Source organism: Lagopus leucura, unplaced genomic scaffold, assembly GCF_019238085.1.
Source record: "Lagopus leucura isolate 7727_CA_CO unplaced genomic scaffold, USGS_WTPT01 Super-Scaffold_100026, whole genome shotgun sequence".
NCBI classification, from domain to species: Eukaryota; Metazoa; Chordata; class Aves; order Galliformes; family Phasianidae; genus Lagopus; species Lagopus leucura.
Window position 1 is genome coordinate 6,289,447 of NW_024962277.1, and position 25,748 is coordinate 6,315,194.

General features: G+C 36.0%; 1 protein-coding gene across 13 annotated transcripts in view; it reads left to right on the plus strand.

Annotated features, from left to right (window-relative positions):
* Positions 1-21,302, plus strand: part of IQSEC1 (IQ motif and Sec7 domain ArfGEF 1) — a 353,788-nt gene extending 332,486 nt beyond the window's left edge. For 9 of the 13 annotated variants that reach the window (XM_042880458.1, XM_042880464.1, XM_042880451.1 and 6 more), the window contains 6 exons: positions 1,840-1,965; positions 3,588-3,687; positions 6,822-6,995; positions 8,256-8,432; positions 15,268-15,317; positions 16,613-21,302. In XM_042880458.1, the coding sequence (XP_042736392.1) occupies positions 1,840-1,965; positions 3,588-3,687; positions 6,822-6,995; positions 8,256-8,432; positions 15,268-15,317; positions 16,613-17,218 (1,233 nt within the window). In that variant the 3' untranslated portion in view covers positions 17,219-21,302. The remainder of the gene's footprint in view (positions 1-1,839; positions 1,966-3,587; positions 3,688-6,821; positions 6,996-8,255; positions 8,433-15,267; positions 15,318-16,612) is intronic. The other 4 variants (XM_042880452.1, XM_042880455.1, XM_042880462.1 and 1 more) reach the window with 2 other exon arrangements.
* Positions 21,303-25,748: the final 4,446 nt, after the last annotated feature.

The window sequence follows — 25,748 nt, forward strand, 5'->3', positions numbered from 1 at the left end:
CCAGGTAGACATGTTCAATAACATCTCTAAAACTAAAATATATGAATGCATAAAACAGTATTTCTGAAACTCTTCTTCTGACACGGTATTTCACTTACTTTCATTTCATGATAGCAGTATTGGTGGTAGTTCTAAATTTAAAGAACAAACGTATAAAGAGAAAAAAATAGTCAAGGAGTGAATGTAGTATTCTGAAATCTGATAGTCTTCTGCAACTTGATCCTAATGATTTTTTTTAATCAATTATGATTTTATCAATATAATGTGCTGCATGTTAACATCTTCACTCAGGACAATCCAGGGAGGTTACTTTAAAATTCCATTTGTTTGCCTTCTATTTCTTACTTTTTTCTTTTTTTGCTTTTTTTTTGCCATGTAAGTAATTAAAAGCATTCAGAGTTAGCTTTCTATTCTGTCTTTGTTTCATGGTTGCATGTCTAAGAGTATCACTGAATTGTGAAAACCATCTGAAAGATGTTACCTTTGTGAAGTATGGTGGAAGGGAATCTTACAGGATCATCCATTGCTATGGGTGAAAACATTTTTTATAGTTAAATTTCAACACCAAGCTCACTGTAGTTGTTTGCAAGTCCATAGAGTGGGTGATACCCTTTATGTTGCAATAGCAAATTTAAGTCTGCCGTGTACCTGGAGGCAGGGAACAACGAGGACATGCAACTTTTATTCCTGCTACTTTTCATTGAGAGCCCCCATAAACTGTTCAATTACCAGAATAGTCAGTCTGAAACCATTGATTTCCCCAGCATTCTTCACAACATTGGCTTCTTTATAAAATATCAGATATACTTTTTAAATCCTTTTCCCTGCAAGTCCAGGGAGGATGAGTAATTAAACTAATGCCATAGATAAATTAAGTGCTATTAAAACTTTGTCTGTTAATAGCAGCTGTCATTTTATTTGGAAGGGATAATTGAAGTGTCGTCATACGAAGTGACAACAATCAGGAATAAGGGCAGATAAAAAACACTAAGGTTTTTTCCACTCTACTCTTTTTTCCTGCTCACATAGAGGAAGAAGCAGCTTTAATAGTCTGACTGCTTTTGTTTTCCTAGTAAATGCCATCATTCCTATGCGGAATCGGGAATTATAAGTAAATACAAGATATAAATGAAGTACGTCCAGTTACTGAAGAGTATTCTCTACTTGAAAATTTAAAGGGTTACTCTCAATATTGTTAACAAAGCACAATCTTTTGCATTTGAAAGAAGTGAAGTCTCACTAGACTGAAAAATACAGCTTTGGCGATAGGTTCAGCAGGCATTTCTAATAAAAAAAATGGAACATAATTCTTGGTTTTGTTGCTGGCGTGAGAAAACAAGCCATCCTAAAGCGCATTTACTATCCTAATGTCACCTTTTCCTTTGTGTCAGGGAATGAAAAACCTGACTTAACTCAGTGGCTGACAAAAAGTAATCTACAATGTTGCTAAATTTGTCATCTCACAGAAGCTGAAGTTGTTTCCTATATTGATATGTAAAAATGATCAGGAAAGCAGCAAATAAAATGTGCTGTGAGCTTAATCTTGAGTTCTGTTAAGGTTTTATTGTTTTCACAAAGTAAGGATCTACCCCTAATGAGCCTTCCACTGGCATCCAAATGCAGGCTGTTAGAATTGATATGAGTGTTCTTGAAGTTTGAATGTCATGCAGTTTGTAGCATAGAAATCTTTTTTTGTCATTGTTCCTCTTTTATTGAAAAAGTGTAATGAGCTTAGAGGTAAAAGATATTTGAATTATTCATAAAAGACTCCCAGTATGAAAGGTCCTCTTCTTTGGCTAAATATTGCTATAGTAACCATGAACTTTTGTATTACCATAGGTCCTCTCCCTACCCCACCGAAGGCTTGTTTGCTACTGCAGACTCTTTGAAGTTCCTGATCCGAATAAACCTCAGAAGCTTGGGTTGCACCAGCGAGAAATATTTTTATTTAATGACCTTCTTGTGGTATGTATTTTCAGTTTCAGGGGGTCTTGCTTCATTTTGTTTTGTAAGATTACCTTTGCTAATGCTAAGATTCAGAGAGGACTGATGTTTTTCCTTTTTACTCAGTGTTAAACTTGATTATATTACAAGACTTATTCTGTTCATGTGCTTACACTGAAACAAAATTTTGCCTGTAATTCTCACCATGCTTTTGTGTAGGAGTAAGGACTCTGATATGGGAGGCCTTTACTGAGCTATCACTGGGTTGTTCATGGGATTTTTACCTATTGCTTATAAAATCTAACTCATTTTTTTTCTGGAGTACTCTGGGGGACAAATGACATTTTCTCTTTTTTCAGTGTATGCTTTTACTATCTCTGGGGTTGAAAAGACCTCTAGTGTGGTATTCAGAAATGCCTCTGTCTGTGAAGTCAGCAGCAATAAGTGCATGAACATTCCTAGAAATAAATATCTTTTACTCTGAAATCCTGCAATCTCAGAATGATTAATATTTAAATTTTCTTACTTTTGTTCACTACATATAAATTATTTTTAAACGGAAGCCTTATTATTGATTACTGCAGTAGAGCATAAGAAAGTACTTTAAAACAATAGCTCTTATTATAAAGAACAAAAATAACCTCTAGCTTAACTGTATCTCTACGGAATGTCTCCCTTCAATAAATAATGAATTCCAGTTACTTGCAGAAAAACAAGATTATGTATTTCTGTGGTTGTCGTGGACGTTGTATGAGCCAAGCATGTTTATTCACTGAAATAGGAATAGGATATATAAATGTGAGTTTGGATGTAAATTGGTAAAGTGCTGTCATCTTCAGGCTGCTAACTTCTTGTTCATTTTTATTATCTACTTAGATGCCTGTAATTTTATCAGAATTTTCTGTAGGTAGTGTAGAAGAGATTTGTTAGTTTTAGTAAAATGCTATGGAAAAAGCAAAAATTAGAAAGAACTATTAAAAATCAATCTCTTGGTATTGGAGAGTCATTACCTTCACTACTTAGGAGAACCCCAGAACTGATGTAAGTAGGGTTATGTTACTTGTGTTGTAGCAAAAAGTAAAGGTTTCCACAGACCTTGGAGCTTTTGTTCAGATAGGGGCTGACAGGGTAAAAATGGCTTCATTGGATGAGATGGTGTGAGACAATATTTGGAGGTGCACAAGTGGAAGAGGCTTGGAAGATCACACTGCAGGTGAGAGAAGGGCTAAGAATTAAACTTGGGTTGAGAAGTCCATACCAATGGGCTGTCTGTAGTCAAACTGAGAAGAAAGCATGAAGGAAAGTATGGTAGCAGTTAATTTCTTTAAAAGGATGATTTTAAAAAATATATGTTTTTCCTAACATGTGCAGTGTAGAATAAAAGTGAGGCTTTTTTCTTCTTGAATGTAGAAAAGTAGAGTCCTGGAGAACAGAAAACACAGGCTTTGCATCTGGATAAAATATTGAATCTTCTAATGAGAGAGCAGTACTTCAAAGCTAGTTTTTTGTTTCTGGGGTAGCAGCAGATTAAATACATAAGTTGAATTATGAAAAAAGAAAGAAATAGGAAGTTAATTTTTGCTGGAAGGTTATAAATGCATGATAAAAGGGATATTTTATGTTATTTATTTGGTAACTTTTAGGTGACCAAGATATTTCAAAAGAAGAAGAACTCTGTTACATACAGCTTTCGACAGTCCTTTTCCCTCTATGGCATGCAAGTTCTTCTTTTTGAGAACCAGTGTAAGTCTTTTCTCTGTTTTTGCATGATTTTATTTATTTAAAAAAAATAAAAAAATAAAAATTGTATAAAACAAAAGGCTGGACAGGACTTGATTCTAAATTTAGGAATAAAATTGCTGTGAGTTGAGTTTAGTCCTGAAGGCTATAGCCTGGTGTCAGCATGCAAAGACTGCTGTTAGACTGATAGTTGTCAGAATCCAGATCTAACCAAATGTGTTTTGTGAACACTTGTAAATAATGGAATGGTTGTAAAAAAGCAAATAAATTGTAAATGTTGCTGAATCAGTGGTACAATTAGTTGGAACTCAGTATATGATAATAATGACTACTATAGTGTTTTCTGTAATTTAAGCCACTGTTTCATATATTTTCCTGATTTGGTCTTACCTTTGTGTCTGCTACCTACTCAAATATAAATCCAGACAGAATTAGGCAGAGATTCTGGATTGAAGTTTGGATTTTCTGCCACCTTTTTGTTTATGTCAGCTATAATCTGCATAAATCCAATATTCCCTAGTGCTTTCTCAGTCAGTGTCTGTCAACAGTCCAACAAAAATCTAGTGTTTTGCTTATGCTCCTGCAATTTTTAAAGCCAGAGGCAATATCTGTAATAATGTGGCTATGCTCAGTTGTCTGCATGGTTCTTAGGGAGACAGTCTATTTGATGAAACCTCAACTTTCATGATAAATTGGATACATTTCAGTTTGACATTCAGTAGTTCTGTGCTTCTCTCTTGTGAAAAGCTCTTATATTCATTTGTCCTTGAAAATGAGCTCCAATGCTCATCTCACTCAAAAGAAATTACTGTTTTTTATGAGTTAAAGCATCTGGAGATTTTGAATGAGAAGACCTCATAGCAGTGATGTAGCCTATGAGTTATTTTTATGTAAACATCTTCATTCTTTCTTTCTTTCTTTCTCTCGTGCATATTCTATGTAATATAAAATTCATTTTTAGAGAGGAACAGCAAATATTTCTGTACTGGATTCTACTGTAAGTAGAAGAATATTTATTTCCTCTGATATCAGTTTAAATAAAAAAGAAAAAGAAAAATACCAATAAGCATACCAAGTAGGAGCACTTTATTCAAGTAAACTTAAAAATATCTATAGTGAGACCTGGAGAAAATGATTTAATTCTTGCCAGCGAACTGTAGGCAGTTGACTGAGACACTTCAGTAGATGTATTTGGGTTTCTCAGGTAAGACATTCCAGAAGATGATGAATAAGTGAGCTGATTGTACTTCTAATATTGCTGTCTCTTGGATAGAATGCAGTGATTTTTCACTTGGGAAAGAGAAGTATTGTTCTTGTCTGATTCATAAAATTGATCATCTCCATTTTCCCTGTTCCAGTCAAGCTTTAGGGTATCTTGGCCAGAGCCATCATTAAACCTATGTAGCAGCTGTCAGGACCAGCTGATTTCAAGTGAATGAAATCTAGTGTAATTAAAGGAAAAGCAACAAAAATACTGGTTTGTCTACTAGTGAGGTTGAACAAAATGATTTGGGTTAATAATAGAAATCAGCTATGTTGACAGGTGGATGAGCTCTATAAGAGAAATTATGTCATTTATCTCTAGTAAATAAGTAGACCACAGGGAATATTTTACATTTTCAGTCAAAATCACTGAAAATACTCAGGACAAGTAAATCTTCTTAGAGAGAGTATATCTAAAATCCATTAATACTTATGTCAGTGCTTCCTGATGCTTGATCAATGTGTTGTAGGGAAGTATCATTTGGAAATAAAACGTTTTGTTTGTGTAATATGTGAAGTTTTGTAGTTTATTTATTCTTCTGTGAAGGAGCTAATGTGACTGTTTGGAGTTAATAAGTTTCTTTACTTGTTCAGTTTCAAAAACATCTTTTCTTCAACTGGTATACTTTTTAGACTTGTTCTCTGGATATCTGGTTTCAGGGTTCAAACTGATACACAGTGTTATATCATATGATCCACTTCTGTAACATTACCTAGCATCAGACTCCACTGTAGTTTTGGCCATTTGTGTGTATTCTGAGTGACAGCAGCTGCAGAATACACAAGACAGCTGTCTTATTTGATGAAAGATAGCTGGTATTGTCATATCTTTAGGAGAAGCAGATTACACCCTGGCAGAAGCACTAAATTCTTCCTCCCTCCTTTTTCTCTGTGTCCCTTGAAGCTTGGGGTACTTGGCAGCTTTTTTTTCACCTGAGAGAACAGTATGAGAGTGGACTAGTACTTGCACTTGCTACTCAATATTTTAATTCTATATATTGTTGAAACCTAATGACTTTGAGGGAGGACACTACCTTACATCATCAACTGGTTCTTGAGTGATTTTTTTTACTACATGGGGTCACCTGGACTTCAGATTGCATACATAACTAGAGATCTGAGTCAAGCAGTGAGTTTTTCTGACATCCTGTCTCTGGAGATCTGTGATTCAAGAAAAGGCTGATTCTGTTGTCTGTAGCAGAGCATATCGTCATTATATACTGTCTTTCTGAAAATGAACCTTTTATCTCAATTGCAGAATATTTTTGTGTAGCTGTTAAAATTTCTAGCCTCATACAGCGGAAGATAAAAGAGGGTTTTTCTGAAAGTTCTGCTCTTTATATGATGGTGCCCACAATATGGACTATTTTACTTCTCAGTATGCAATTTCACAAGTCATTTAAAATTAAAAAAAAAAAAAGACAATTAAGTAGGGTGCCCAGGATGCAAAATTACTAGGGAATATTAAACACTGCATTACATGCTAGTGTGTGTCTTGTTCTTAAAAATGTTGACAGCATGAGTCAGTTTCTAGTACTTGAGAAATATTTGAGTAGTCTTTACACAGCAAAGTTAACTTGATTAAGCTAGGTAATGGGATCTGTTCCATGAAATAAGACTTATCAATCCCTCTACATTTTTCTTTCTTTCTGTGATTTTTCTTCTATGTTTTACATGATACCTTAAGGATAAAGGCTGCATAAAGATTGCCTTTCAATATTTATTCTGTATCTCGACAGTTAAGCAGTTTCATAATGTCTTACAAATTTTTGTTTTTCCGTGCCCTTTGACTTTTACTTCCCTGATTTTGTCTCCTATGTTAGAGAAATAATCAAAGCTTTGGTATTCACATTTTTCTTCACTCTTTCTTCTAGATTATCCCAATGGCATACGGCTCACATCAGCTGTTCCAGGAGCAGATATCAAAGTACTAATAAATTTCAATGCACCAAATCCTCAGGACAGGAAGAAGTTTACAGATGATTTGAGGGAGTCAGTTGCAGAAGTTCAAGAAATGGAAAAGCACAGAATAGAGTGTAAGTACAAAGGTACATATAGTAGAGCAATTTCAAACTAATCAAAGTAAGAAAGTCTTTAATGTCTGCATAGCTCATTAGAACTCCTCACAACTTCAAAATAACTTAGTTTTTTTCCATGGCTTTTATTCCTAAAAGAAGAAAAACACAGTGATCCCTTAAACTTCATCTAGGTTTATTTACAGTAATTTAGTACAATATAGATGCAGTGGACGGTTAGCCTGGACAAGCTCTAAATAGCAACAGATTTATAATTGTTAGTATAAATTACATTAAGAATGTAAAGAGTAATTTATGTGACTGAAATTTTTGACGACGGCCCTTCAGATAGTTTTCACTGAATTTTTCTGCATGCTGAAGGGAAAAAAGGCCACCCAGAGGGACTTTGACAAGTTAAAGAGGTGGGCCCATGTGAATCTCAGGAAATTCAACAAGGCCAAGTGCAAGGTCCTGCACAAATACAGGCTGGGTGGAGAACAGTTTGAGAGCAGTCTTGAGGAGAAGGACTTGGGGATGTTAGTTTATAGAAAAACTTAATGTGATTCAACAGTGTGCACTTGCAGCCCAAAAGTCAACCATATCCTAGGCTGCATCAAAAGTAGCATGGCCAGCAGGCCAAGGGAGGTGACTCTTCTACTTTGCTTTTGTCAGACACCACCTGCAAAGCTGCATACAGTTTTGGGGCCCTCCAACATAAGAAGTACATGGACCGTTGGAGCAGGTCCAGAAAAGGCCTCAAGGATGTCCAGAGGGCTGAAGCACCTCTAGCACCTCTCCTGTGAAGAGAGGCTGAAGAGAGTTGGGGTTGTTCATCCTGGAGAAGCCTCCAGGGAGAGACCTTCTGGCCTTTCAATAATTAAAGGAAGCAGGGAGTTGGAACTTGGTGATCTTTAAGGTCCCTCCAATCCAAACCATTCTGTGATTCTGCTTTTTTTCCTGCACTTCCACATTTATATTCCTGTATTCTCTTGATTAGGTAGCTTTCATACAAATCATACATACATATTTTGCTGGATTTCATGTGACTGTCTAATCACAGAATTTTATCTTCAGTTTTTCCAACAGAGTAATAGCCATTCATCCTGTATGTTGTGCTTTAAAGCTGTTGGTACAGAGCTAAATTTCCTCTCAAATTTATCATCATCTACCAAAATGAACACTTAGCTGTTATCCACAGTATGTATGTGATCACATACAGAAATTGTGATGTTACTACGCTGCTTCATTACAGCCGATAACTATGAATTGAAAAATTATTCTCTTTTGTTTCAGCTGAGTTAGAAAAACAGAAGGGAGTGGTGCGTCCAAGCATGTCTCAGTGCTCCAGTCTGAAAAAAGATTCTGGCAATGGGACGCTGAACAGAGCTTGCCTGGATGACAGCTACGCTACAGGGGAAGGGCTGAAAAGAAGTGCACTGAGCAGCTCCCTTAGAGACCTGTCTGAAGCAGGTAAGCACTGCCTTTATTTCCTTGCTTTGACTACAGCATGCAAAGATGTGTGATTTATGCATAAGTCGCAGCTCACAGTAGGCCTTAAGAACTGAGCACTGAAACTTGAGTAACTTACAATAACACCGAAACTACAAACATTTTTAATAGCTCCTCTGTCATACTTTGTGTTTAATTTGTTTGTTTTTTTACCCTTGTTCTGTTGAGCCACAATTATTTGAAAACATTTAAACCATTGTAGATTGCTATATATACTTTAAAAGGAGAGTGAAGACAGTGGAAAAATTGTAAGTGTTTTATAGAAGAAATGGTTGACTTGCGCTAAGAGTAACCCACTTAGTTTACCTTTCTCTTTTTCTTCTGCTTTGCTTCTTCCCTTGATAAAGTAGGCTTAGAAACAAAGAAACTGATCTCTGTGTAATAATTGCTTTCCATGTATTTTGTGCTCAAGTGTACCTGTGTTACCACACTGATGAATGAAATTGAGTGAAGCCCTACTAAATTCTGTTTAGAACTATGTAATTCAGTTATACAGTGTCCCCAATTCTATCTTATTATTTTGCAATTCAAGATAAAGTTCCTAATTCTTGTAAAAGAGGTGACTGTGAAATATTACTGCCAATATAATGAAAGAAACCATTCTGGAAAAGAATACTGATATCCCACAAAGCCACTCATGTTTCTAAAATTTATTAGCTGATTAATATGGCTAAGGACCAGAAAGGAGTGGTGGTGGGACTTAAAAGCTAAAGAAGAATGAGGAGAAAGTTTGGTACGTGTTATTTTGTGATTTGTGTGTGTAATGCAAAACTGCCATACCCATGGTAATACAGGCTACCGCAGGTAGTAACCGTGTGTTTCAGTGTTAAATGTGATTCCTGTCATTGCAAGAAGTCACATCTGAACACTATGTCCAGTATTCAGAAAGTACTTCTAGAAGCAGCAGTAGCAACTACATTTTTTATTTTCTTTAGTTCATAGTCTGCCTTGCCTAATCTGATTTGTTCTTTTAATTGCAGTGATGGTTTACAGTATAGCCACAATTTCAGTACTGTGTCTGTCTTTGGTAGTAGACGCTCTCTGTCTTTTTCTTTTTAACGGAGGAATTGATTCTAGCTGCAATGAATAAAATTAACTAAAATTATAGCCAATGTTTTGTGGGTCTATGTATGTGCATACAAGTATAGAGAGAGTAAGCTCTTTCAATTGTTTTATTCTCCATTTAGACTTTCATCCTCATGCCCATTTGCCTCATATGAAAGACCTAGGGCCTTGATCCACAGTGAAGTTGAAGCTGGATATTTTTGCCTGATTGGCTTCAATGGATTTTAGATCAAGTCACTAAGTCTTCACCACTACTATATCTCAGATTTAAGGATACTTTCATCATCCCTTTTTGTTGTTTTGTTTTTATTTCACTAGAATGAGAACTGCCATATTGTTAAATATGTGAGTTCAGTAGGTATGTTTACACATAAATGTAATTCTTAGTCAATTTTTTTCATCTCAAAGAAATTTTTCATCCCAGTCATTCGAACGTTGCCATAAGTTTAAATTCATGTTCTGGGTGTTATGCAATAAACAAGTACTCATAATCATGAAAACATCACATTTCAACAGGGCATGCATACATTTGGCATGCTTATTACTGAAAATAACTTTTTTCCATGATAAAATATAGAAATCATTCACAGACTGCAGGGTTTATCAATGAGTTAAACCCAACTAAACTTAATTTTAACAAGTTGAGAATTATGGAGAGTTTCTGTTTGGTCTTGTGCAGTGCGACTGACTTGAAAAATGACATGTTACTTGCTTTGTTATTTCATATAATAATTTTACTGCTATTATACCAACATTTTCTACCTTTTCTCAGTAACTAGCTTACATGTGAGGCTGACTTGGTTTTGATATGGGAAAGATGATTCAAAGAGTAACAAATGCATCACTTTTAGTTAGCAAGTTACTGTGTCCCAGAGATACCATATGAGAGTACTTCCGTAAAGAGTTGCTGACTTAGGTGGCCTCAAATCTTTTTGTGGTATGGAACATGGAAAAAACAAGGAGAAGTGAGGAGTGGGACTATTTGGGATATGTGTCTTTCTGTAGGATGTAAGTGACTTTTCAAAAGGGTCCTTTCTTATTAAAAAATAAGTAATTAATGTTGGAACTCCCTGGTTACATACGTTTGCAAGAAGGCAGATAACTACCCAGTGAACATTGTAAAAGCAAATAAAAACATTTAAAGATTGATTCAAGGAAAGGGGAATCTGATTGAACTGGATGTGTATATGACAAAACTGTATTTAAAAACAAACAAACAAACAAAAAAAACCCAACAACCAGTCCATTACTCTCAAAAAGATATCACAACAGTGAACAGTGGCTGTAGAAACAGACTTTACATTTCTTGTCTTGGAAAACTATGTGAATATATAAGCTTAGGTCTAATAAGTGTCGATACCATAACGATTCTACCCTTAAGCTGTAAACCATAAGGAAAAACAAGATTTCTCTGTCAGAAAGCAAACGTCAGGAACCACTTTCTGAGGTTAGTCTTCTGTGCGTTTGCTGTGATAGTATAGATGGTAGTTGTGAAAATGATATGAATGAGGTCCTGATTTTGTGGGTAGTAGTGATTGCTGTGGATTGACAGTTACTTCCAAGGACTAAAAAGCATAATGTGGCAACCAACTGCTCAAAGGTGTGAATGTGTCAGAAGCACTTGTGCTCTATTCTTTCTCAAAAGAAAAGAAAATGGTTATTTTTACTACATGTTCTTGAGCTGTAATTGAGGAAGAACTGAGATTTTGTTCTGTAATTTTGAATTCTTAATTTACATAAAAATATTAAACAATAAACAGATTCTAATGCAGTTGTAGCTGAGTTTTGTGAAATCTAGTGGAATGATGACCTTTTCACCACTTATGCAATATACAGTTATTTCATTAGTAGATTTAGAGGAAGATGTGGAAAGTGTAAGTACGTGGGAAGATTGATTTGTTTGCCAAAGCATGGATTAAGCTATTTGATTTTCTGATTTTGGATGACTTTGGGCTAGTCAATCTGAATGCCAGTGGTTTTTCTGCTCCTGGAGGAGCTAGTTCTTTCACATTGGGCTTACAGCAATGAGCACTAGTGGAAATCAAGCTTTATGCCCCTCACTCTCAATTTTTAAGGTGCAGATAATATTTATTGCATTGGTTAAAAGGTTATAGTGTACTGAAATCTGCACAGAAGTGCAGGGTGGTGTAGTGGTTACTATGAATATAGATAGTGTTTGTTTCATAATCTCCTGAGCAGTGTCAAAACAATCACAGACCAGCAGAGATCACTTTTAAAAGCATTTGCAGTAAAGCAGTCCCAGCATTAAAACAGTTCTATCTATATAGTTCATGTAGGCTCATTTGTTGACTGTTAACTTTTTAAAATATTTCTTCCTGTGTTCAGGGGAAAAGGTTTCTCCATTTCTCCCCCACAGACATACAGTTTCATTTATTTATTTTCAGAATAGTTTATTGTAAATTGTAATTAAAAAAAGATTGTAAAACTTTTTTGCACCGTAATCCCCTTAAAGGGACTCTGGCTTCATGCAATTACGGGATCTCCTAATCTGTTGACTCAATCTGTGATGAGCTGGTGCATTCCCTTGGCTCTGTCCTCATTGGATGTAGGCAGGGCTACTCGGTTATTTTTTTCCTCCCCCACAGATTTTGCAGCATCTTATAGAATACCATCAGTCTTTCCTCCCTTACCAGAAGAGTTTTCTGAGCAGGGAGAGGTTTTCCCTTCATCTGTGTTTCTATTGTTCAATTTCCTTTTCTTCAATGGAATAACAATAGTAATGATCACTATATAATTTAGTAATTTTTAATAAAATAGATTTTTGTGAATCAAGGTTTTTTGTGATTTGTCCATGTCAGTACCAAATTATTCTCTAGATATACTGTATAAAGACACCTCATGCTGTGTATAGCCACCTTTGTGTCCACAACCTTTGTCTTCCGGAAAAGACACCATTAGCTTTTCCAGTGAAGGAGGTCAGTAAAGTCACATGTAGTTATGTTGTATCCTCACAGCCTGGAACTTAATCAGTATTTTGAGAGTAATCTTTCTGAAGAAACCCAGCAACTGTTTTCACAATTGATCTGTGATCACAGTATTGTAGCTGCTTCACACAGAAAACAAGATGAAAACATTGATGTTGCAAAGAGACATTTCTTTCTGAGAAGTGGTCTCTGTGGATTATCATTAGAGAGTATTGTGTAGATAATTTTGAGCCAGTTATGTTGGTAGTATCCATTATATCTGTAGCTAGGTAGTTGCAGATTCTGCTGCTGCTGTGCATCTCAATTTCACAACCTGTGTAGTACAGTCAGGGTAATGACTCATTGTTAGAAAAGCTGCTAAATTAGTTTGCTTTATCAAAAAGACCATTTAAAGTTTTTTTCCAAACTTTTTTTTCAAGACCTACAAAGCCAAATTGTGTATTTTTATTATATCACTGTACTACATTAGCTAACGAATCTTTGTATCAGTACAGTTGTTCTTACACACAATTCTAGCACACTCACCCGTTTCCTGAAATGCAATTTGATCTGCTACTTTAGAAAGACATTTTTAGATGGTTTGTCATCTCAAAGGCCAGAGTACAGTCTTGTATAGACATAGACTGACAGGAGAATGCTCTGGAGGATTTTGTTAATATCTTTCATACTGTGCCGTTGGCCAATGCGGAATTGGGTTCAATTTGTTTTCAAGAAAATAAACAAAGTTTTCTGTGTAGGGATAGTGCCTATCTGTGGGAAGTTACAGGCATTTAAATTAGGATTTTCCATTTGGCTCATACTTCTGTGCCTTGATTCTAAGCAAAAATCCATCTGTCTCTTTCTGTCCATATATACTGCATTCATGGTTATTTCATTTAAGTACTTTCACTCCCACAATATGCAAAATAGATTCAATTTTCCTGTTTTCTTTTATTTTTGGCCATACCTAATGACTTATGGCAACTGTCAGTCTTACTTGCAAAATTCACTGCTAAGTTCAGAGATGGTTGTCTTTCTCTGTTTTTGTGTAAACAAGCAAGAGTTATTTGAATGTTAATCAGTACTAATCCCTCTAGCAGAGCAGAAAAAGATCAAAGCCTGACTAGAAGTGAAAGTGAAGTATTGTCATAACCATGAGAGGGTCAGTTATGATTTTGATGAGTCTAAAACTTGCAGCAAGAGATGTATGACAGTCTGTCTGGAGGGAGCTGCTGAAAATTCCAGCAAACATACAAGATGACCAAAACTCTCTGACGACAAACGCTTTTCCCTGAATTTAATGTCATTGCAGGAGGTTGTACTCATGAGTAACTCTCAGTGATAATGAGAGGATTAAATGTTGCTGTAGCCCAGAGAGAACAGTAGCTCTTAAGAGAAAGCTGTATTGCAGGGCTGCATCCCATGACTAAATATGTCAAAGTTGTGTTCAAAGATCCAACACTCTTGGGTTATAATCTTAGATCATACTGATTCATAAGACTTACAGATGTTCTAAACTTGTCTCTGAGAGGACTTGTCGAAAAGCAAAGGCAAACCTCCCAGGAACCACTACCAAACCAGTCCCAAAGTTCTTCTGAACTATCTGCGATACACAACAGGTATTAGGGCACTCTGGGGCTTCTAAAGGTGAGGATGTGTGGCTTGTAGGGTCAGTGATTCTGAAATTCTCACATTTCTCTCCAAAATCACCTGTTAGGGTAGGAAATTCTGAGGTCAGCAACCTGCCAGTACAAAGTGGAGATTCACTGATAGTTGGCATTGCAGGAAAATGGCTGTACTGAAAGAACATATGTATCTACAAAGATACAGATTTTACAGCAGCTTGAGAGACTGGCTATTCTTCAGAGATTAGCATTGTTTATAATCTTTCCAGTAAAGTATTTTGAAACTTTCATAAGCAATGCTCAACAACACATCTTTTTAAAAATGCCTAGTTCCACTGCAGCCATGGGCTATTCTCTCCCCTTTGAAATGAGACATAAAATCTGGGATCCTGTGTCCTATATATAATCATTGAGGTATTCTGGTTCTTTAGGCAAACAGCCTGGTATTTCATGTGTAGCTGTAGCCAAATGACTTGGGCAATCTGAGAGTGCTGAAGCAAACAACAGGTCCATCAAACTTAAATGTAAAGCACTGCACAGCTAAACAAACAAAATCTAGCCATAATGTCAAGACAGATTCCAGTTTTATTTATTACTCAAAAATTAAGTTTAGTTTCTTTTAAAACATCATGAAAGCAGATTATATGAAATCCACTGAAGTTCGAAATTGAAATGCTGAAACTGATGCCACTGGCATTCCCCCCCAATGAAGTTCAGAATCTGCCAATATTAGATTACGCGTTTAAGCTAATACCACCCCACGAATATATATCAATGCTACAGGTCTGTAAAGAAAACTTCATAAATAATTAGATACCAGGAAATTGAACAACTTAAAATTGTTGCTGGTCAACATCATGACCGTACTGCTAAATATAGATGTTAAGATACATGTGTGTTAGGAGTTGTACAAATTGCAATATCACACCCCAGTACTTACAGTTGATTCACAGCAGAAATGCCTTCTAAGTTACAGTCAGGTACAGAAACTTAAATTAACTAACGGCCTTAAAAATCTAAGTTTCTGCCTCAGGAGCTACTGTACCAGTCCAGTGCAATGTTAATTCCCCTGCAGCCCCCCAGTAGCATTTAGAGACTCCTCTAGCGATTCAGGGCAAGCGGCTGTTTTTCACCCGGGTCTTGTCTCAGTCTCTAATCTATGGTGTTGCATGTCCTGGGCAGGCAAGCGTGGGCGACGCAGCAGTGCAGGATCGCTAGACAGCAATATGGAAGTAAGTAGGAAGTTACTGATGTCTAGCTGGATGTGATGATGTGCATTTCAAACCTTTCTTTTATATACATATTTTTTTGCTCTTTTTTCTTCTAACATATAACCTGCCTGCCTCAAATAAAATGCATGCCTAGGCTACTCACTTTGTATTCTTCCAGCTTAAAAAGCACTGACAGCTTGTTTTAGACCAATGCCATTTTTTGGTTTGAGCTAACCTTGTTCCCTTTGTTCCTGCAAGCATGGTTAAATGAATATGATGTGTCCTTTTGCCACCATTTCAGTCTAGTCCCAGCTTAAAAGCCCACTTGCTCTTTGTTACAAAGTACACTGTTCTTGCTGTTTGATATTTAGCTAAAACTATTGATTTTCATGCTCAACCATCCCCATTGCTTATTTTCTAGTTCAGTGTATGCAGTCATGACACCATGGAATTGCACAGATAGGGCATGGGAGGAAAAAAAAAATTAAGACAGGTTAATTCAATGTGGATTTCATGAGATTTCATTCATCTTCAAACCATTTATATATACTGTTCATGTCTGAATTCAGCTTGCAGATTTTTCTTTTTTTCTTTTTTCCTTTTTTTTTTGTTTGCTTTAGATAGATTGCAGTTTAAGTCTAGCACATTTTGCATAGCAAATGTTGTGTCCCATATCTCTCTTTACAAAATACAAACCCAAAACTTCCAGAAACTAAATAGATCATTCCAAGCTAAATAATAGAAAACATTGGACCACAGCTCAGAAAACAAAGTCACATAGAAAACTTAGTGGCAAAAGTGATGTGGTTCCATTTAACACATAATTTAGAGGTACGCTTGAGAAGCAGCATTATGGTGTATAGTAGTAAAATACTACTATTTAAATAAGTTTAAATACTGTTTTTGAAATCTGAATTGTAACGTTTGCTGCTATGTGTTTAGCCTTTTAGGTTGAGTTAACTTTTTTTGTTGTTATTTTTAAAAAAGCAAGTATGGTAATTTTGAAGTATTTTAAAATGTATTTTTCATTTAAATACACACTCCTAGATATTTTGTCATGCTACTTTTCCGTGACATTTTTCATACCTAAAGCAATAGCTTTCTATACTAAAGTGTTAATGCCTATAAATGTCCCCAAAAGGGCACGATTGCCCTGCTGGCAACTTAGAGAAGTTGGAAATAAAATTTTCCTCGAACTCTTTAACATATTCTACCCATGTGAGCACTGAAGGAGGAGTTTGTGGGTCAGTGTGAACTTTTTCTTTTAAACATTTAAAATTTTTTTTTAATTTTTATTTCTATTAATTTCTTTTTAGGGGTCCATCATTAGCAGTCCTCACATGCGCCGAAGAGCTACATCAACCCGAGAGTGTCCATCTCGCCCTCACCAGACTATGCCTAACTCCTCCTCACTCCTAGGTTCCTTATTTGGTAGTAAAAGGGGAAAGCCACCTTCCCAAGGCCATCCACCATCTGGCTCATCACAGCAACCTCCACACCCTCCAGTAATCCCACATCAGCAACACTCACAGCATCCTTCTGCCATGCATCATGCAGGGCCAGCTGAGGGACAGACCCAGGCACAAGTACACTCTCACCATTCGCAGTACTGTCATATGCAGCAGAACCCACCACCCTATCACCACCACCACCACTATCACCCTCCCCAGCACATCCAGCACCCACACCAGTATCACCAACACGTGCCCCATTCCCAGCATGGGGCACACTCCCAGCATACTCCTTACATGCAGCACCCCCACGCACAGCATACGCACTCTCCTCATCCACCACTGCCCCCTCCACACCCAGGGCACTCTTCTCATCCCCAGCACACTCAGCATCACCATGGACCGCCTCCACCTCCGTCCACTTCAGCCAGCACTAAGCCCAAACACAGCGGCATCAGCACAATAGTCTAGAACGTATTGACCCTCTTAATAACTGTAGTTTTAAACACAATTACAAAAGCACTTACAGGAAGCAACAAATAATATTGTCAGTTTTTACCTAGACAAACAATTAAACTGAGTCGTGTGAGCTTAAAGGCTTGCTGATACTAAAAATAAGTCAAGTTAGTGCAATCAATACTGGTTTCACTTATCTATTCCATAGATGCTTACCATCTGGTTAGTTCTTATTTCCAGACTGCCTTGAAAACATGCTGCTTGCCGAATATGAGTAAAATTACCTTTTACACCAAATCCCTTGACAATTTTACTTGCAGAATAAAAACATAGTCTATGATAAAAGGAAAAAAGTGATACAGAACCAAGTGTTGCATTCTTGCTCTTTTATTGTCAATGGGCAAAAAATAAGTAGACCTGATATGGTTGATGAAAGTACGTAAGTAAACTTTATATAATATAAATATATACATATAAATATATATATATATACTGTATAGTTAACATTTGTGCTTGGAAAGAAATTTTTTCAGTCCACAAAGCTAGCAATATAGACTTTACAAGGAATTCCACTTACTTGATAGGACAGTATTATAGATGAATAGCATATGAAAGAGTAGACCAAAAACACTAAATGTTAGAAATAAATTTCAGACATTTCAGTATTTTCATTAGAAGTCAGTCCTCTGGACTTGCTAAGATTTCTAAGCAATCATTATTAAATGTGCCAAGTAACATAGCATTTAATTGTTGTAGTCAAATACTGCTTTGTATAAATCCTTATTTTATTAACATGATATCATACGTAATCAGTATTATAACTGCTCTTCTATTTCAGGTAAGCAAACTTGTTAAGATGCAGTAATTATATGGTAGCAATGTAAGGGATGACCTTTCACCAGTGGTCATCTTCAAGCATTGGTCACACAAATTTAGACACTTTAAAGGCTGTGATAACTGTGAATTTACATGATCCACATTTCTTTTGTATGCATATGTTTTAATGAACACACATGAAGAGTTATAACAGGTGCATGTATACACTGCAAAAACATTCATCTCAAACATGAAAATTGCAAACTTCCATCTTTCTCAGCTACTTTGTTTCCTGTTTACCATAATTTCTTATTTTTACCCCCCTGTTAAGCTGAATTCTAAGTCTGAGAGCATTTCCAGGTGGAAGTGCTCTAAAACTTGAAGGTTTGTTTTAGAATTTAGTGTAGGGTTTTTATATATATACTAAAGAAAAAAAGATCTGTAATTCCATGTAGCCATGCACTAGCAATGAAGTGGCTTCACCATTTTTACTCATCACATTTGTTAGTTTGAAAGTAACCAGCACTCAGCAGGCTGAGTTTATGCTCAAACCCTCACTTTCATAGTCCAGTTAGTTGCAAGACATCACATAAAAACAGGCTGTGCTGTTGTTGCTTATGTGTTGTAATCAGACCATTTGCAAATTGATATAAAATTTTATCCCTAAACCCTGTACAGTTACACATGGCACCTACTTTGTAGTTTCAGCAATTTGAGCCACTGCAAGAACTTTACACCTAAACAGTAGAGGCAAAGGAATCAGAACTGCAAAACTGTACCAGCCTAAAAGCAAACCTTGAAGAGGATGAGCTCTGGAAAAAATTCCAGTGTGAGATGGGTAAAAGTAAGAACAGTAGTCAATTTTATATTTAATAATATTTTTTCAGGAATAACGAAGAAATCAGTTAAAGTGGAAAGAAGTTAAAGTGAGACTGAAGTGAGAATAAGAGAGTAACCTTCATATTGGCTTGTTCTGCCTTGTTATGGCATCTATAATATTTGGGGTGTGTGTAATTTTTTTTCCCTTCCATACCATTGATATCACAATACCAGCAAAACTGCAAACTCAGCACTTTGTTAACCTCCACAGAGAGCAAATACAGCAATCTAGAGTTTAGCCTTTTGTTTAAAGCTGTCCATATTTGTTTCCCACACGTGCAATATTTTCCCATTCTGCTCCTTCTCTAAATTGTCTTCATTAAAAGAAAACAAGTGATTGCATAATGATTTTTAAGTATCACTCATACTAGTCTAAAGTCTGCGGCTAACCTTAAGAGGGCTCCTACAGGTCCCCTGAGGCTCTGTTCCTTGCAGTTTAAAAAAAATATATACTGTTCTTATAGGGGAAAGTAGAACTGTCTGCATGTCATCTAATGTTATTAGTGTGAGGCTACACTCTACATATTGTATATTTGCAAAATATATCAGTGTTAACTGTTGATATTAGTTGAAGTAAAGTGATAACATATTTCAATATGTAGACTTTTCTTCATACATCTGTACCAATAGTAGAGTCTAATTGTAATTTATAGGTTGTTCCAGAAAAGATAGAGTCATTTGGTTACAAATATCTTTCACAAACTGCATCTTTCGATTGAAATGGAGGTAAGAGCGCTCCTCTTCATTGAGTAGCAGAGACTGTATTTGTTTCAGATGCAGAGTTTTAATGTAAAATTCACCATGTACTGTGTAAATGCAGAACGTTCAGTAACAGCTGAGAGGAAAATCTGACTCAAGCTGTGTTACTCAGTTAACAGTGAAGACCTTAAATCTCCCAGATCTGCATTTGCTTTGTTTCAAAACCCCTTTCATTCATTTAAATTAGTCAAATATAAATATTCTATACTTACACTGTAAGCCACATTTTAATGCTCGATCACTGATTTTCCATGTGCAATCAACTAAATGTTCAGAAGAATCACAACTGTGCATGCAAAAAACATTTGCAAACGATTTCATCTGCACGTGGAGAAAGAATTTGTGCCTACCTTTTAAGGTGCATTAAGTTGCATGTGTAAAATCAGACTATTTTGAGACTAGTTTAAAAAAATCAGGGTGGTCATATAGGAGCACAGTAACTGTAAACATTATTTCAAAACAATAGGGAGAAACAGTGGACTCGATTATTTTTTTTAAACTGTATTAAGGGTTTTAGTATAACTTCTCTGATTCCATTCTTGGTTAACAGTTGCTTAGAACAGTGTGAGTCATGTCTAGAACAGGAAAATGATAGTATTTGAAACACTGTGTAGTTAAAAAAACTAATATATATATATATATTTTAGCCTGCAGGCAGGTATAAAATTGAGATTTTTTTTCTCAAGTGCCATTGCCAAATAAAAACTGGTACAGAGCTGTGTAGAGTGACCATGTTTCTCTTTTCCCATTAAAAAAATGCGGCAAAGTCGTATTGCTGATTTGAAAAAATGAAAGGGAAGCCTAAAGAATGAAGGTGTGGCGACAAAAATCTTTTCTGGGACAACAATTAAATATATATTTGGGGTTTTTAATTTTCTTTTAAGTTAAAAATGGAAATGTGCAACAATGTAAAAACAGAAAACAGAGTTCATCCTAATATAATGTACGTCTTGTATCGCTAAAAAGAAAAAAGTCTAACATACAGTGTAGAATGATTTTCCCATCATGTACTGCATGCAGCAGAAGCCTCTTGTTTCTTGATAAAATGAGCTGAAAGACAGTCAGCAGATATTTAAAAAAATGAATCTCTAGATGTTGACTTGCTGTTCCATATGAAGCTGTGTGTTTTCTGCAGTTAAGCATGCATTTTGCTGTTCCGTTGTAAAATACCATCGCACTTCTTGCCTGCAAAATGGATTATTGTGTATATATTTAAAAGAAAAGAGGAACCAATAACAAGATTAAATTTGGGAAATAGAAAAGGGGGTGGTGAAAATGGGACCAAGTAGGGGGAGTAGACAATTCTCTAAATTGTACATAGTGTGTAAATTAGTATTACTCTAAGTCTGCAGTCACTTGGAGGTTGCCTACAATACCTATCTCCTGCTAGGAACTAAAATCTGCTTTGAGTTGTATTAAACTATTAGAATTAGGTGTTGAATGCAGACTGTTAAAGACTTCAAAAACAATTACACTTACAAGAAGCTTCTGTTCTGGGGAGGCTTGAGACCCCTTTTGTAACTATGGGGAAGAAAGGAGTGCTTTCATTTTAATATGCATTCTGTTTGTAAGTAGTAACAGACCCTATTGATGTAAAACTATAACTGTGATCATGTGGAGAAATCAAATAAATCATTTAAAACTCTTTGTTTCTCATCTTGTGTAATCCAAGAACTTTAATTATTCAGACATGAAATGAAGGAAATTCCTTCAGGTGCTATCCTGGACCCGCTGGGTCGATTTGAATTCTGCTACTCTTTTCAAAGGGGTCAAGGTTTCTGTCTTCATCTCAAATTAAAGATAAGTTGTTGGAAATAATGACTGGTACTGTGAAGAGTGTGGCCACGTCTCAGTAGGCCTTAGGTTTTTTTGGTGGTACTGTGAATATACTTAGTTCTGAAGTACTATGAGGGGCAATAAAGAAAACACTTAGATCTGCAGGCAACACTGAAGAGGTTCTTGTGTAATATTTTTGAAAGCATTTTAACATTGAAAAATAGTTACCATATTTTGAATTTCCTTAAGCGTGAGCTGTCCAGCATGTTGGACTGATCCCATTAATCTTTTGGCTATCACATTTCCATAGGAGTCCATGTTCAGATGATTGCCTACCCTTGACGTATGTTTCAAGTTTGTCCTTCCCAGGGGTATGTCCTTCATTTCCTAAGTGTAATCTACGTTCTTGAGATCAAATAGAGAGTATTCATTGCTTCTGTGCACCTGTTGGCAGAGAGCATCATATTTCAGTAAGTGATGTAACGAGGTAAGTGCTATCCTGTACTTGTACCTGTTGTGTTTGTTTGCTGTGTCTTAATGTACACCATGACACACAGCTAAGCAGGCATGTTTGACTCACATGATGTTGTACTTCAGCAGATACTTCAGATGACAAACTTTGGCATGTTCAATTGTTTTTACTTTTATTCATTTCCTATACTTCAAATGAATCACAGTGCATCTAATGTCTCAGTTAAAACTAATGCTTAACTGTCAATTTAAGTGTTGTTTGCTTTTTTTTTCTTTTCCTGTGAATTTTAGGAGATTCTTGAGTTGTTTTGAAGGAATAGTCAACTAAGACCTTTTCTGAATGGCTGTTTTTTCAGAAAGTACATTCTTGATCAATTTTTTTTTAATGGGTGAGTACCCATCTATCTCTAGACACTATCGATGTGTTATCCCTTGGAGCTGTGTGACACATTGAAGTAGAGCTGATACTATCACACAGTCTGTTACTGGTAATAGAAGAACTGACAGTCCTGCTCTCCATTGGTCTTTCTTTTCCTATTTTAGAAACCATGATTTTGAGAACTTTGGTATATTTCTGCCTTTGGAGAAGCCAAGTAGTCTGAATTCTCTAATTTGAGAGAATTCAGAAATAAATATTGGTATTACTAATAATCTGTGTTTTTTATTGTTCCATCTTAAAAGTAGGGCCTAAATAACATCTCTAAACGCTTTCTTACCTCAACTAAGACTATAATGAAAGCATTTATAATCTGGCATTACTGAAGAAAAATAAACAGCCGAAGAAAACGTCAGTGTCAAATGCCATTTGCATGACAGATTTGCACCAGCTCCAGTAATGCTCAGCAACTTATTAAAAAATAAATGTAAGTTAAGCATATGATAGTCTAATGCTCAGTTATTTGTTAAAATTATTTTAATATCCTTGTTTGTTCAAGGTGCACATCTTATTGGAATTGCATTCCTTAAATCTTGCTGATAAGAACTTGTATGTGCCTACCTAATGAAAAATGCCTTCAGTCAGGAAGCTTTTGCCTTCATACTGGGGATAAGCAATTTAATTCTAATATTAAGGACGAGGCCAAGGTTTTCTGGTATGAGTTGTAACCAGAAAACACGAAAGTCTAAGATTTGAAAACTAATCCTAAAATTAGTCTCGTGTTTGTCTACTTAGGTGTTTGTGTCACATGTCAGTACACATCTTGAATGAATTTCTTGCTAGTGAGTCTTTCTGCAAGTATTCAAACAACTGACAGAATTATGATGCTGTTAGCATTGTGTGATAAATCATATATGTACTGAAAAACATTTGTAGAAGAACATACTTGTACTTACAGTAGCATGCAAGAATAAATCTGTAGTAGTGCTATGACTGCATTACGTACACCTTTTCAAAAGGAAGCATATTGCATCTCTAGCTAGCTTACTAGTCTCTTAGTGATTTTTGCTGCTAAATTTTGTTGATATAAAATTCCAAGACAAGAAGATAGTATGATGCAAAAATTGCTTTATCCTAGGTATATTTTTAATAACATTTTGTTTTTGTTTTTGTTTCCTACTATTTTAAAAATTAAAGCCAAATTCTGTATTATGTGGCAGAACTAATCAACTTCAGGAAGAGACTGGTCGTGAATGTTAGGATGTTTAGATTTCTTTTTTTTTTTAACCAATCATATAAATGCATATTTCTATGATAAAGTGCTGTAAAAAGCATCCTCTTTATTTAGCACTTTGTAATAACTGAGGTGTGAAATAGCATCATGGTTGACAAGGCAGAGGCAGCTCAAATAAATCACACAAGCATACAAGTTATCAGCTCTGTTGTAAAATGATATACAGTTTTCATTTATTTCTTCACAGTAAAACAGAGAGATATAAACAGATATGTATAATGAGCAAGGAAAAAGCACTCTTTTAATAAGATGAATGAGGTAAATTCCTCCTGACAGAAATTAAATGTTATGCATGCATAGTGGAAAATACTTTGTCTTTACAACTTCTCATTTCTGCTACAAAAAATAGATTAAGAAGTGTTTGACAAAGAAATGTGACTTTTTTTTTTCTTTTTTTTTTTTGGCCAAAGGGAATGGAAAGCAAAAGGACTGTGCAAGTGCTCTGAGTTGGAAGGCTATGCTATTCAGCAATGGTATCAGCAATGGTACCGTGGCAACTCATGGCTGGAAATTAATTTCATAATTAGCGCTATGAAATTGTTTCTAATGAGGAGCAATCTGATTTTCAGACATGGAGCTGCATCGTATTTGGATCCAGCAGTACTGAATACGTGCAGCCTCTGCTATGCACATGATCACTGGACTGACACGTCACTTCCTTGAGCCATACAAACCAGCAGTCCTTGTCCCTCACTGTGCCCCCACAGCTATGCTGTAGGTCAGGCAAGGGAGCAGGAGAGAGCATGGTGCCATTTGTGCTTGTGGGAAAGGAATGCTGCACTGGGAGGGTAGGAAAAGAAGCAGAGGAGCGTGTCCTTTGCTGAATGCTTGACCTTGACAGGACTCCTGTGAGCATCTACCTCCTCCATAAGCTCACCACGTGCTCTTGATTGATTTTTACTTTCATTTTACTGGTTAATATTTCCTCCCAAAACAGAGAAGAAAAGTTTGTGAAACGCTTTTACTTAATTCATCATATAATTTGTTGTTTTTGCCATCTTTCAGGTAATTCTGGCTCTGCTTCTGGCTCTGATGTTACCCATCATGGAAAAACAAAGAAGTTAGAATGGCTATAGTTTGGAGTACTTCTGTTGTGCTTCAAAACTAAAGTGATTAAAGCTTAAAAGAGTGATAACAAGAAACACCCTCTAGCCCAATGGAAAATGTGTACTGAGTTAAAAAGAAAATTTTATGAACCTTCCTTATTTGAATTAGAATACTTTACAGAATAAAATGCTGAGATAATTTAGTGCTTCTGTAATGAAGATTGCCAGAGTTTTGGTGATTTGCCTCTGTAAGTTGTAAGTGCCACTGTAAGATGTGGGAAATCCCTTTCACTAATGATGTGCATTCATTTCTTTTTCTCAGATACTTCTCATGATAGCCATAGTTCAATTCCAGATGCACGCTAACCTGGACAAACATTACACAGTGACAACATTAACATCCATGTTTCAAATGTGACATTACTCCCACAGCACATGGCTGGGAAATAAAATGGAGATACCAGTTTCTGCTCTCACCTTTCTCAAGATTTAATTTGTAAACCAACTTTCTTTAAATATTCAGAGACAGGAGAGATGATGCAGTGAGTACAGCAACACATATCCAAAGGGAAGATAGTAAGGAACTGCACGTGCTAAAACTTCCCTAGCATCTGTCTGACTGAAAAGGTGAAAACAATTTTATAAAGAGAGAAGAAGCTACTAAGGCAACTGTCTGTATTTTCCTGGAAGAACTGCAAGGATTGACGAATATTTTTGTAAAGCAAGTGGTACTTTTTCAGTAAGTAAGTTATACATCTCTCAATGAGTTATATTATTGAATATATATTTATATACATATATACATATATATATTATATTATTGAATACCAGTTAATAGAGTAAAAAGGAAAAGAAAACTGTAGCGTAATCTCATGATACTCATTTACTGATCCAAAAATCTGTTGTATTAATTCCTTATGAAAGCAGTTCTGTGTGGAATAGGCTGAAATCACTGTGGCAGACAGTTTGAGCACAGAATGTGAGTTTTGGAGAGCATCGCACAGACCGGTGGTTGGTGCAGTCATCAGCCCTATACCTGCACGAGGCTGCTGCAACACGAGCACGCGGTACCTGTGCTTACACTTAGCGGAGCGTGAGGCCGTGACCCCTCCTGGGCTAAGCCGTGCA